The sequence below is a fragment of the Leptinotarsa decemlineata genome, unplaced genomic scaffold, assembly GCF_025532065.1.
Source record: "Leptinotarsa decemlineata unplaced genomic scaffold, Ldec_3_MD MMD2_tig00001064_RagTag_RagTag, whole genome shotgun sequence".
Classification (NCBI taxonomy): domain Eukaryota; kingdom Metazoa; phylum Arthropoda; class Insecta; order Coleoptera; family Chrysomelidae; genus Leptinotarsa; species Leptinotarsa decemlineata.
This window is the reverse complement of record NW_027412558.1, coordinates 15082059-15096763: the sequence shown is the minus strand read 5'-3', so window position 1 is coordinate 15096763 and position 14705 is coordinate 15082059. Positions and strand designations below refer to the sequence as shown.

Sequence of the window (14705 nt, the reverse complement as noted above, 5' to 3'; positions counted from 1 at the left end):
AAAGATTCAATAAGACCTCAATGCTTTTTACGACACTGTAACCTCAATAAATTGAAACTCAACATTATTAAATGTACATGTATATCTCTTTGTAGAAACAACATACTGATACATTTTCAGTACTTCCTGGGCAATGATATTATCAACAGAGTAGACCAAATTAAAGGTCTTGAAATCTATTTTGATACAAAAATGACTTTCAATCCCCTTTTGGACGATGTAATGAATTCCTGCAGCAAAACCTTGGGATTTTTCTGCGGAATATGCAAAGACTTCAACAACGAGGCAGTAATCAAATTTCAGTAAACTTAATTTTGGAAGTGCCATATATGGAGCCTACATTATAAAACACATAAATTTAAATTAGAAAGACTCCAGAACAGATTTGTAAGGTTTTTACACTTCAAAATAACGCATTAGCGAAATTTGCTACAAAATACAGCTTCTAGAACAAGGAAGAATAATAACCAACTGTTATGACTACTCTATCTAGTATCAATGACTTTTTATCACGTTCCTAAAGGAACACTTAGAAACAGAAAATTACTTGCCAGTCCGAATTTCAACACAAATTTGTTCAAAAACTCTCCAATTACTAGAATGTGTCATTCTTTCAACAAATACTGTAGTAGCATAGATGTTTTCTCTATTACGTGGACTCCCTTTGAAATAACTATAAAAAGAATATTCAACACAGCAAAAATAATGAAAAATTGGTTACTACGTACGAAATTTATTAATTTAATAATTTTTTTCTTGTATCTGTGTGTCTCTGTAACCACTTCTATTAGTGGATGCTTCTATGGGTGTTTACCTGTTTGTATCCCAAATTTTGAATAAATGAATAAATCCCTCTCACACTATGCATTATCACTACATCTACCAGACGCTGGCAAGCAACGACCGAAAAACCATGTCTACTTGTGCGTATCTCCCCATTCTAAGGATCATTCCCAATTGTTTAACTCATGATCATTATAGTTGGTGTGAGCTACAATAAATTATCGGTCGGTTGCACTGGAGAATCAAATGAATTCACTTACCTAAAATAAATATGTTTTTACGGTTTTGGTTTTTAATTTGTGAGAACTGCATGAGAACCGCATGAGAACCCACTGATTTTGGGTCAACTCGGAATGATTCTAGGATAATTCTACAGCTAAAACAAACCCACTACTCGATTCATTCAATATTTTCTTGGTCTCATGTGTCACGTTCCAATACTTTCATAATAGCTGCTGCTATTTTTTTGAGGACGCACAATTTTTAGTCGTTTTGTCATCGGCCAGTGGCATTCCTACTCAGTTTTCAATATCCAGTAACTCTCATTCGTTGCGTTTATCCTTCGGAATTTTTCTCAGAGTTACGTTACGTCTTGATACAAGCATTCAAGGCATAAAAAGGCCATTGCCCTAATATGTAAATGTGCCCCACCTCTCTCGAGGTACCTGTTCTGGTGATAATTTGATTAAACCAGTAGTGAGACAATCGCGTAGCGTGCGTCATAAAAATACCGCCAATTCTCTCACTCGTCGCTTTTTGCTATGCTACAATCAATTCCAAACAAGTGATACATAGTCGAGCCACCTGTACCCCCCTTATATACGCAGCAAAGGTGTTCACTGGCCTTTTCAAGGTTACGTAACCAAAATACCAGGTAAAACATTCGTTTTTTGATACGCTCGATTCAGTCGACGGTACGTTCTTCCGGTGGATTTGAATGTTTTTGTGTGGCGTGTAGTGGAACAGGTTAAGTGATTGTTGATATGAACTAGGAATAGACAAAAGACTCGTGGATAATATGATATATGGGAAATTACTTTCATTAACTGATGAAGACAGCTTTTTATATAATTATGTGAGTAATTTTGGTTTAATTTTTTTGTCTGTATACATAAACATACATACATCTACGTAATATAGCGGTGCTAGAGTAATCAAGAGTGATGGACGAATGAGTAAATCAAAGATGAACATTTTTGCTTGGTGAAAACATTAATAACTTAGTAAGAAAAAGCGACATCTCCTCTTTAGAAGACACTCTCTATGGGTTCGACAAAAGATTCAAATTACGAATACCAAAGATAAACTAGGCTCTGGTTTCAGTAACAGACACATACAGAAAACGTACAGACACTCATTCAAATGCAAGGAAAGCGATGAGATCGAAGGTGAAACAATTGATGCCATCAGGTTTATGGAATGTACATAATGAATCATAAACCCAAGATTTCAACCTCTGAAAATCAACGGTAGTGTTTCCAGTATTCAACTAACAATCAAAAGCTTTGGTCAAACCAAAAGTGAGCATGCGCCATTTTGATTTCTGTATTTGCATCTGTCACCATGTATAAAGAAATTAAACTTTACCTTTTCAAACTACTAATAGTGCCTTTGTTCAACAGTCATGATTTTTGAATAGAATGTACAAAAAAATATTGATATAGAGAAATATCAATCGTTGAATAGGTTATTAGGCTTAGTTCTTAGGCAGTAATGCCTGAAACACCTATTGATCTCGGATTCATTATAGGATGAAATAATGTAAATTACTTAATAGTAGAAAGCGTATTCACTAACAAGCTTTCATTAACAAAAGAAAAAAATCAGTTTTGAAGTAATCAAAATCCATCAATTCATTACATTACACAATTTATGTGATATGGAAGCTTGTCGCGATTATTACCTATTTTATAAAAAAAAAATTCTCACCTGTCAATATCAATTTTACTAGCCCGCGTAGAATTTGGTTTGTCGCATCAAGTTTCGTGACGGACCATTTTGAACAAATAGTGACAATATTTTTTCATTAACCCAAAACTTCAGGTTTCCAACTTCAAAACTGAAGAAATTCACTTTGAACCTTTATTTTTGGGTATGGAAATTCCTGATTCCCTTTCTTGATGCTTATTTACGCTATACAAAGAACCTACCTGCATATTTCAAGATTCTTCGTTCATTAGATGGGCTAACAGCTAGTAATTTATATTTTTACTTCAAAAATATAATAACTAATAAAATATGTCAACTGCACTAAGTAATGAATAGCTTCGAGAATCGAATTATGTTACCTATAAGGAAATTCGCATAACTAACACAACCTTCAACGACATCTGCCCTCACGCGTCTCGGCGATGCCGCTTCATAGATTAGACCGCCTCTCTACCCTCGCGCATCGTCCCCCGTCGACTTACAGTAGAAGCGACGCGTAATGGCTTACTGCGTTGCGTCAAGTTAATATTATCGTGATAAATTTTGAACGATTCGTCCAAATTACTTAGTGCAAAAGACTGAGATTAAATAGTCAAAACGACAATTGAATCAATTTTTATAAGAACTTGACAGATATTGTAAAATGTTCATTGTAAAAAAGGTATCCAATTTGATTGTATATTTGACTCAGTATTTTCCATATAGTGGCTACCACATAAGAGGTAGATATATGCTATCATGGACTTTTATTTAGAACTATTCAAGATAAACAATTCTATGGTACATTATCTGCATGTAACTCTAACGGTATAGGCAGCACACGCCAAGATAGCTCTCAGGAAGCAAGAATTTTTCCGACTTACTTAATATTTATCGTTATATTGTGACCAAAATCACACAAAACCTTTGTAAATTGTAGCCTTCATGTTATTCTCATGTATAAGCTGTATTTATGCGAAGTTTCATCTAAATCCGTTCAGTCGTTTAGGCGTGAAACAGCCACAAACATACATGCATCCATCCTCACAAACTTTCACATTTATAATAGTATAGATAGATTTGCCAAACTCTTCAAAATTGCTATGAACATCGGTTGGGCCCCAGACTGAATGATCGATTTTTACTTGCTTTCGTCCAACCCGTGTTAGGAATTACACGTTAAAAGGTAAGATCTCGTTAGTCCTTAGCTCTGACAAGTTTCGACTTCTGGGGGTTGTCGTTCGTAGGGGTGCGACAGCTGGTTAACGGAAAAACAGATTTCAGATTTCAAACGTCATTATGGTTTTCTACAATTTTATTTTTTCCTCTTGAATCTCATTTGAATCACGTCCATACGTTGACTCGACAAAAGTACCTCAAATGTTTACTCTTGCAATGTAACATTACCAACAGTTATTTTCCTAATGAAAACAAAGAAATGTGTAAATTTTTCCATTCATTTTTATCACCTGTTTGTTGACCATATCATATTTGATTCTGAAAACCTACATGTATAATTATGTTCAACTAGTTCATGGAGATCTCTGATGCTGGGTAATAACGAAATATTTCATTTATTATTCATTCAATACAGGAAATGATATTGTTGTTTTGGTTGTATGGTTATGTGAATATTGACACTTATTTATATTTCTTCTTCTTCTTCATTTAGATAGATGATATTTGACAATGGAGATTGAATATTTGTGATATATTAGTCAAGTTAGCGTTTCATAAAGAAATGGTTTACTGTGTCCTGTGGAAAATTTTTGTTAAAGCACAAGCGCGTCGAAATTTCTATTCTGAATTTTTTATTTGAATTTCAGTTTTGAATTGAAGTGGGTGGAAATGCTTTAAACGACCATTTCCTGCCCTGTCTTCACTATGAACTCATGTGAGGTTAATACAGTTTTAATAACCATCCCCAACAATTAGTGAAGCCCATTCATTTGGGAGGTACATATTTGAATATGATTATTTGAAGTATTCATTTGGATAAATTTTGACACGCTTCACGAGAATGAGGTATGACAAATGTTTCTTTCAGACATGTTTTATATATTTTTCGTTTTTTCTTTTAGTTCTGCTAGGCACAATATGATTCAAAACTGAATTTGAAAATTTCAAACACTTGAAACTGAAATTGAAGTGAAAAAGACTAAAATGGTTCAGATTTGAAACACTACGTGGTAACAGAGGTAACCAAGATGTCTAGAACATCCCTGGTGTGATCAGTTTGATCCCTTCCCCATGTAAAATATTTTGTCAAAAACTCTCAACCTATGGTACTTACTCTTGATAAATAAATGGATGGAATGTGGAAGAGCAATTTCTGCCTTGATTTATCATGCGCAGACGTTGAATTCTGCCATTTGTTAGGTTAGATTAGTATCTCTTGTACCTTTCAATAAAAGCATGTATTATTATTATTATTAAATAATAAAGAGATCCAATACATTTCAGCATTTCATTCACAGAGGTGAATGGTGAATAATTATAGAGAAACGACTTTTCCGAAGTCTCAAAGGATAAAATGAAATTAACGGTTAAATTAATTTTCACTTTTATTAAAAAAAAATTCATCAGATTTATTCATTGTTCGCAGTTCAATTTATCCAATACTGGAACATATACTGGCGATAATATGTGAGGAAACTTTTCCAGAATTCATTACAAATGCAAATACCGTCTATCCTTGAAACAAGAATAACTTGTAATGAATCACTTAGGTATAAATGTATCCATGACGAACAAGTTTATATACATTCATCATAGATGTGGTTGATAATGTTTCCTACTGTGAAGCAAACAATTTTATTGTTACAAAAAAAATTGAACCATTCGACACGTGGAACTTAAATATATTAAGATTTAAAATTTCATCAGCTCTGCATGAAATGACGGAAAAAATTGTGTAACTTTCGAAAAAAGTACTTCTTGACTCAAAAAAGACAATTATTCTGAAATTAAAAACAATATAACCAAAAATGAATTAGGAATATTTCAAATCGTTTTATTTTTGACCCCTTTCCTGTTGACAGATTGATCTGATACTTGGTACACACATTTAGTTTTGATAACAATACAATTTAATAAATTTTGTATCATTATGAATCTAAGATGGCCGCAGCTACATTATGGCCTATTACATTTTGTTTAACGACTATCTCAATATGGGTATTAAAGCATAGGGATTGACTATAGAATAGTAGTGTACTTTGAAAAAGATGCAAATTTAAGATGGCCGTAAATACAAAATGGTGGCATACATATTAATATGGGTATCAAATGACAGGGCTTGACTAATAGAATAGTAGTTCACGTCCACAAATGTGCAAATTCAAGATGGCCGCAACTACAACATGGCGGATTACATATCAGTTTGTAATACTGAGGCACTGAATGAACTAAATAGAATGAGAACAATTAAGTAACAGAATATGAAACTAAAAACTTGAAAATAAATTAGGTAAACAAACATTATGTTAAACGGTTTTATTGAAAAAAAAAGATGATTATGATATAGATAATGTTCTATAAACTAAAAAATAATTCGGAAGGTCCTAGGTAGCAGTCATTCCACCACTCACTTCAGCATTCTACGGTATTGATCAGATAAAAAAAAATAATGAAATCGTTGGGCTTAGTATTCACATATTTACTCAAGCTACGCTACGTCCAACGGTTTTATTATTTTTTTACCTAATCAATACCGTAGATTGCTGAGGAGAGTGCTGTGATGGCTGCTACCTAGGACCTTCCGAATTATTTTTTAGTTTTCAGTTCATTATCTACATCATTATTATTTTATTTTTTATTCAATAAAACTGTATACATCGTTTGTATACATCGGTTTCAGGTGCGAAGTTCCAGATAATACAAACTATATTTTGATCAAAATGTATTTAAATCGGTATAATGATGATATTTACTCAATTCTGCAGTGAGGACTGTTTTTTTACAGTTATCAGTCAGGTATAAATGTTCAAAATATTCAAAATTATTTGAGACACGATGATTACATTCTGTTGGCATCATTAACTCCGTATCTTACCTCCCAATGAAAATAATCCTTATGTGTAACAAAATTATTTGATTGCTAGAACGTATTTTTCAATACATCATTTGTGATAATGCTTTATTCGATTAGTAGAATACGCTAATCAAAATAGAGCATACAATTAGCTGTAATAGTAGAATAGTATATTATTCTACGAGCGAGAAATGTGCAGGTCACCGTTCCGCCGTCGCGTCGCCTCGCCATCGCTCGGCCGTCGTCATTTTCGTGCCCGCAACCTTACTCGTGAGACGCGAACTGCAATTGAGTGATTGATGAGATGAGATTTATACCCGGCACCACTAGCACTCACCAAGGTATCAACTACTCCAACAAGCAGTTTACAATATGACACGAAGCTATTCATCGTCGACATAATTCAAATATTTTCACTCAAAAATATATAATTAGGAAGTTAACTAACATTAGGTACTTGCATTTGATCATATATCTACGAAATTGTCTTTGTAATTTGAACGGAACACAGATAATGTTTTCTCGTGCATTGAAATTCGTGTTTTTCGTGAAAAGTTATATTTTTAAACAATGATGATTTCACTTCAATGAATCAGACGTATCCGGGTGGATTTCTGCTTCAATGTATGTTAGGTATCCCTCTGTGTATTACATGTATAAAATAATTGAATCTCAGTAAAACTCTATTAATTTTTTTTTTCTATTTCACCAGTTTTGGAAAATCGAATTTTAATTATTTATATTACTTGTATTCCGGTAGCTATTTGCATTCAGGTATCAATAAATATCAATGGATTATTTGTGGCGTCTAGACATAACGATCTAAAATCTAATTTGAATAACAGTCTTGTTCTATTGAAGTTGTTTCATGAAGTATAATTTATATAGTTATTGACTTTGACTTTCTAATAATATCCAACTGACATTTTCTTCATTTGGGTCTATATTTGTGTGTGGTAAGTTTTGACTTTTTGTATCAGGATCTGAATTTTTTTTTTAATAATTTGCTCTAATGTGTATTCTGATTGTGGAATTGGCCGAGGTGGTAGTGCGCCCGACTCACGATCGGAAGTCCGTGGGTTCGATTCCCGCCTCGACCAGATATTTTTCTCGAGAGAATATATCTGGTTGAAGCTGGGATGATTCTGCAACCGTGTTAAAAATCACACGTTAAAAGGTAAGACCTCGTTAGTCCTTAGCTCGCACAAGTTTCTCAACTTCTGAGAGTTGTCGTTCGTATGGGGGCGACAGCTGATTAACGGAAAACAGATTTTTTATAAACAGATTGACCATGTATTCCTCTTCTTTGGTATTCCTCAATGTTTTATGTTTATTTATATTCAGTGTTTTCTAGATTTTCATGGTACAAAATTACGACTTTGATGCCTGCGGCAATTTTCCCATTTGAGGGCATATATGCGTTACCCCGTTAGCTATTCCTGACGATACATTAGATTCAACTCCGGACTTTTTCACCTCTGGTTTGAGTGAATTATTCTTTGAGCTTTAAGGTCTCTGCCCACTATGCCGTACCAACCATGGTCATGCTAGGACCGTATCAGACACGAAAAATAACACGACACGGTTTACCTTGCCCACTGTAATGGATCAGTCGTGTTCTACCGTATCATCTACCGGTCATCATACGGGTATGATTACCGTTAGATACCCCTTTGTTTTTCCGGCTTACACATCAGTGTAGTGTGTAGTGTGAATGTGTTGAAGACCCACGTCGCGTGTCATGCACGTTGCGTATCAGTACGGGCAAAATATTCTCGGCTCTTATACTGCCATGGCACGTGCATGCTACGCTACGGGCCGGACCGGTGACGGAACGGTCTAGTGGGAGTTGGTTCATGTAAATCGTATGAAAGAATATTTTTTAGCATGTGCCCGGTACGCTTACGGTCATGGTTTGGTACGGTATAGTGGGCAGAGACCTTTACCTTTCGCAGGACCTCAGGGGGAGATTGTTTCCTTTCCTGATGCAGATCCTGCTTCTACTGCTTTTCAGCAAGACATATTTTATAAGGTATCCTGCTATCGAGGAGGCGATAAGTCGCTTCCTGGCTGTACCATAATGCCTTCTACATTTATTCGAAAGTTAAAGAACTGAGTAGCTCCTGCTCTTGATCCGATGTTACAGTTGGAGTCGTTTTGGTCAACTTCTATCTCCTCTGTAAACTCAGTTCAAAAGGTGCAGAAGTGAGAAGCTCTTTCTTGGAATTATTTGTTATAGGGATGGTAGTTGGGGTCGTTTATTTCCTGTGCAGACACAAGTTCGGATTTTTTTAATTACTTCGTGTTCCATGAAAGGTTCCACGAGTAGCTAGGGAAGGAAGATCCATCAAAAGGCTACGTTTGCTACGACGAGAGGGCTCCCAGTATGTTGAAGGTTTCGTCAGTGACACAGAGTTGAATCAAAGTCATACATCCTTTTGGCACGGAGACACATACGTCACACGGGTGACACTTCACACGACAGGAGTATTCTAACCTCCCGCTGCAGGGCGGAAATCAAATGGGAAAAGAATTGGAGAGGGTGTGTATTTTTCGGAATCATTTGTGATGAATGATTTGAGAAGGATTATCCGTATCCAAATTGTTCATTTTTTGCAAGAAAATCCACTGAAAGAGAGTATTTTCAAATGAACATGAAAGGATAGTTTTCTGTTAAAAAACTGTTGAAATCAGTTTTTTCTTCAACCAGCTGTCGCCCCCTATGAACGACAACTGTCAAAAGTCGAAACTTGTGCGAGCTAAAGTTTACCGAGGTCTTACCTTCAAACGTGTGATTCCTGATTCATATCAGACCACATATTATGTGGCGTCTTTCTTATATAGTTACTGTGAGAACGTTATCGTTTCTTATCGTTTGCCATTTTTTATCTTAAACTCATTTCTCCAATCATGATCCTACGCTCTCACTGTAAGCCTAAATCAAGATTCCTCTTTTCCATTTCCCCCTAACAAAGAAGTCAACTCGAATTTGACGAGCAGCAAAATTCAATTTTCTTTTCTTTTCGGAACACGTTATTTGTTTTTGAATACCTTCGGGTATTGTAGCTTGTAGCGCCTTTCATATTTTTTCAAATGATTTTCAAGGCGCTGTTTGCGGCACAACCCTCCATTGTGCGGCCCGAAAAAGGGCCTTCGAACGGTATCGATAGCGCGTGTAGATGAATATTCAGACCCTCCGAGATTATATTGGGGCCCTGATAAAGTTTTATGAATGTTTAAAGAAAATTGTTCCTCGATTGAATTAGGTGACCTGTAAATAACTTTTTTATTAGGCGGTTTCTCACGGGGGATATGAAATATTGAAAAACGACCAAAAGTGATAAAATGAAGTGGTTTGTGTTGATGATGCGTTGAAGGAGAATTTTCCATTAGGTGGTAATTTGATAGCTTCAAAACCAGTAACGATAAGGTATTGAGATGAGGAACTGTACCATGCGGGATGAATAGAAACTTCAAAAGTTAGGTTCATACATTCTTATGTATTATACAGGGTATATCTTGTCGAGTTAACGGTATCTATATATAAAAAACTGAAACTAGGGCGATTCTGAAAATTGATAGGATGGATGAAGAACTAATGGAGAATTCAACTGAAATATTTTCGTTGAGGTGACGTTTCGGGTTTCACCAGAAGTGACGTCATCTTCGTTATTTTTAATGGCACACCCTGTATTCCATCTCATTTTTTAATTTTTCCCATAATTCAGATTCTAACTCATGTATCATACTCTATGCCCAAAATGAACCGTTTTCAAGTAATTCGAGTTTTTTTAGAAAAAGTGACAGATGCAGCCTCTCGAACATACGTCATTTTCATGTAAATTAACATTTTTGAAAATATGCAGCTAGTGAATCGTGATAATTGAAGGTTGAACGGATCACGCATCATTTTCACGTTCACGGAATAATCCACAGGGTGCGCAAAAATTAGGGTCCAATAAGTGAATCAGAAAAATAAAAAATCTCAACTTTTTCACATGGGAATCCCCATTTTTCCTCTAGGTTCAATTATATTATGAAAATAAGCCCTAGTTACGATACACTTCCCTATACCCAAAACTTATAATGATATTCCGCAATAAAAGTTATTATTATCACGCGAGGATTTACGTTTTTACCCCCCAATTTTGTCCAATCAAATTTCTTTGTTGTCTGGTTTCCATTGAATATCTCATGAAAAATAATCCTATATTCAAGACAAAAATCATGATTAGAATAAATAACAGTTTCAAATTTAGTTTCAATGCTAAACAAGAACAGACACTTTTGTCAACCGTTTTCTTTGTTGCAACAAATGTTCTAATACATTGCCTCCAACTTTAAGCATTTTACACTTCTCCGTATGACATCTCCTACAGCTCGTCTTATCATGTCCTGTGGAATAGAGTTGAAAGCAGTACGAACTCTCTCCTGAAAGTCTCTTCTTTTGTTGTTAGCGTGTTAGAATACACCTCGTTTTTTATATAACCCCAAATAAAAAAAAACCATTGGAGTTAAATCGGGCGATCGCGGTGGCCATAATTTAGGACCGTCGGTTCCAAACCACTGGTAGTAATAAGTTTCTTCTAAATACATCCTCACCATCTGATGATTATGTGGAGGTGTTCCATCAAGTTGATACCAAATTTTTCGATGGTCAGCGAGCGTCAGTTTTTCCAGATGATCCGTATCGAGATTTTTAAAAATATCTAGGTATCGTTCACCTGAAAATAAGAATACCTGTTGGTCTGTTACGTATTTTCTAGATGCTACGAATGTTTATTAAATAGATACCTTGATGCCATTTTCTTGAGTGATGTATTTTTTTTTTCAAAACAATGAAACAATACAATTCTCAACTTCTCAACTAACCATTTAAATTTTCGTCATAGAAGTGAAGCATCACTATTGTGTCGTCTTCAACAGCGCAGTAAACATTGAAATTTCAACGGTCTTGAAATTGACGTTCCCGAACTGAACGCGGATTTGTATCGCTCCAGTTGTGAGAATTTCGCTTGTTGAATATACCGTTTTTGGTAAATTTCGCTTCGTCGCTCCATGTAATATTCCTCAGAAATTGGCCGTTTCCTTGATTTTTCATAATGAAGAAATCCGCAAAGTTAATTCTTCTCTCATAATGGGATAGCTTCACGCCAGCTTAGAGATCTAATCATAAAAATTGATGACACTGTTTTACCGGTTGTAAATCAGGTTAAAAATCTAGGAGTTTGTATCGATGATGAACTCAAATTCAAAAAACATACTTCAACATTGATTCAAAGAGCATTTGGGAAAATGAAAGTATTATACCCTCATAGGCATGTCTTGAGCCTAAAAACCAAATTACTCATTTGTGATTCGTTGATATTATCTATTTTCAATCATTGTGACGTAGTGTATCATTATTTTCTGAATAAAAATGAGCAACAACGAATTCAAAGAGTTCAAAACTCTTGTTTGAGATTTTCATACGGTATCAAGAAAAGAGAACCGATTTCTCATACACTCAAAAAAGCTAGGTGGCTGAAAATGTACGATAGGCGGACTCTTCATTCTTCGACATTATTTCATAAAGTTATTGTCAATAGAACACATCCCTACCTTTATAACAAAATAACTTATCGAACTGATATTCATAATGTGAACATCAGGCACAAAATGATCCATGTTGTTAGACACTCCATAGAACTTTTCAAAAGGTCATTTACATATACGATAGCTGAATTCTATAACAACCTACCACCTTCCTTTCGGTCGAAATCTGTTTCCAGTTTCAGGTACTGCCTGAAAAAACACCTTCTGAAAAATCAATAAATCCCGAATATATTCTATGACACATTGGCTCTTGTAAGCCATAGCTAAAATATTTGTAGTATTCTTATGTTTGTATCGATATCCGCCTCATGAACTGAATGTTGTACCCGCTATCACAATTCAAATTTTATTTTAGGTCCTTTGTTTTTTTTTGTTTTTCATCTTTTTCATTTCTTTTGTAAGGTGCAAGAGGAAGAATGAACTCTGTTCAATCTTGTAACCTATTGACAAATTTGTATTTTGTTTTTCTCCATATTGTATCATTTTATTTCAGCTGTCAATAAATTCATTTATTATTTATTATTATTATTATTATTATTATTATTATGTACTAAAGAATGAGAATACGGATGCCATTTATGTTTTGCTAATATTCTCTGCATGGACATTTTATTCAATCCCAAATCTCGTGCCGCATCTTTCAAAGATGCTTTTGGAAAATCAGTGAAGTACCCTAGCACTGTAATCGCATTATCTTCATTGTCAACCACCGTTTTAGTTTTGATAATTTTCCTTTCGGATGATCCAAAGTTCGTAAGATTGAAGATTAATCTTCTAATGATATCTGGAGATGGTTTCGGTTCTTCTGGATACCTTGTAGCATAAGCATCACATGTTCTTGTTAACACCTTATTGCATTCGCCATAAATCACCAATAAGTTGAAGAAATCGTAATTATTATAAGCAACACGAGCCATATTGTACCTTCTGAGAGCACGAATCTGACAATAAACAACTTTATTTCATTTGTCACCAAACATTGTGTTGCAGCCTACTAGAAATATCAACATTTCGGGAAAGTATGTAAATATAATGGAATATCTCCAAAATTATAAATTTCGGGTATAGGGAAGTGTATCATAACTAGGGATTATTTTCATAATAGAATTGAACCTTGAGGAAAAAGAATGGGGGTTGCCATTTGAAAAAGTTGATATATTTAATTTTTCTCATTCACTAGTTTTTGCGCACCCTGTGGATTATTCAGTGGACGTGAAAATGATGCGTGATCCGTTCAACCTTCAATTATCATGATTCACTAGCTGTATATTTTTTAAAATGTTATTTTACATAAAAATGACATATGTTCGAGAGGCTGCATCTGTCACTTTTTCTAAAAAACTCGAATAACTCGAAAACGGTTCATTTTGGATATAGGGTATGATACATGAGTTAGAATCTAAATCATGAGAAGAATTCAAAAATGAGGTGAAATACAGGGTGTGCCATTAAAAATAACAGATGACGTCACTTCCTGTGAAACCCGAAACGTCACCTCAACGATAATATTTCAGTTGAATTCTTCAGTAGTTCTTCACGCATCCTTCTTTTTAGAATCGCCCTACTCTCAGTTTTCTATAGATTGCGTTAACTCGTCAACGTATACCCTGTATAAATAGTGGATGGTTGGCCACATTGTACATAACACGATAGTTGGCTGTACTTTAGTAGTGCCATGCCACTTGACAATAAGCAGACAAGAGGAACATAAAATCGTTTGTAATGTCTTAATGTGCTTTTTTGCATCTTTTCAGCTTATTACTATTTGATGTCGTTAAGCGATTTTCTGCCAATTTCTCTCTACGAATTCGAATTGAATGAAAGCGCTGCCGAAACAGCCCGAAAAATTAACGAGGCCTTTGGCATTGATGGTGTTAATGAACTGTTCGACGTTGGTTTGCAACATTTCGTTCCGGTGATTTCAGCCTCGGAGACTATAGGCTTTGAAGATCCTGATGGAGACTGACCCAATTACAAACGGTGTCTGGGATGACGAACGAACTGGGCGTCAGGTTTTTGATAGTTTAAACCGTATTGGAAAGACCACACAGTTCGAAAAGTGGCTGCCACACGATTTGAACGATAGAAAAAAATTGTCACGTTTCGAGGTCTGTTTTTTGCTTTTGCACATCCAAAACGATCATTTTTCAGAACGAATCGTAATGTGTGATGGAAAGTGTATCCTCTACGACAACAGGAGGAGAATTGTTGGATAAGCTACGAAGGTAAAAAAAAAATCATGATTACTGTATGGTGGTCAGCGGCTGGTGTGATTCACCATAACTTTCTACAACCGGGCCAAACCATCACAGCAGAATCTCATAATGTAAGGAAATCGACGAAATGTTTCGAAAATTGCATCAGCAGCAGCCGTCACTGGTCAACA

The 14705-nt window shown here is 35.2% G+C and overlaps 1 protein-coding gene across 9 annotated transcripts in view; it reads left to right on the top strand.

Annotated features, from left to right (window-relative positions):
* The window catches only part of heph (polypyrimidine tract-binding protein 1 heph), an 862450-nt gene that overhangs the window by 445522 nt on the left and 402223 nt on the right, over nt 1-14705 (top strand). The window contains exon 1 of one of the 9 annotated variants that reach the window (XM_074175757.1): nt 1585-1858. The exons of the other annotated variants lie outside the window; for them this stretch is intronic. Within the exon in view, the coding sequence (XP_074031858.1) occupies nt 1802-1858 (57 nt within the window). The 5' untranslated portion in view covers nt 1585-1801. Of the gene's footprint in view, nt 1-1584; nt 1859-14705 lie in introns of those variants that run through there. 9 annotated transcript variants of the gene reach the window in all.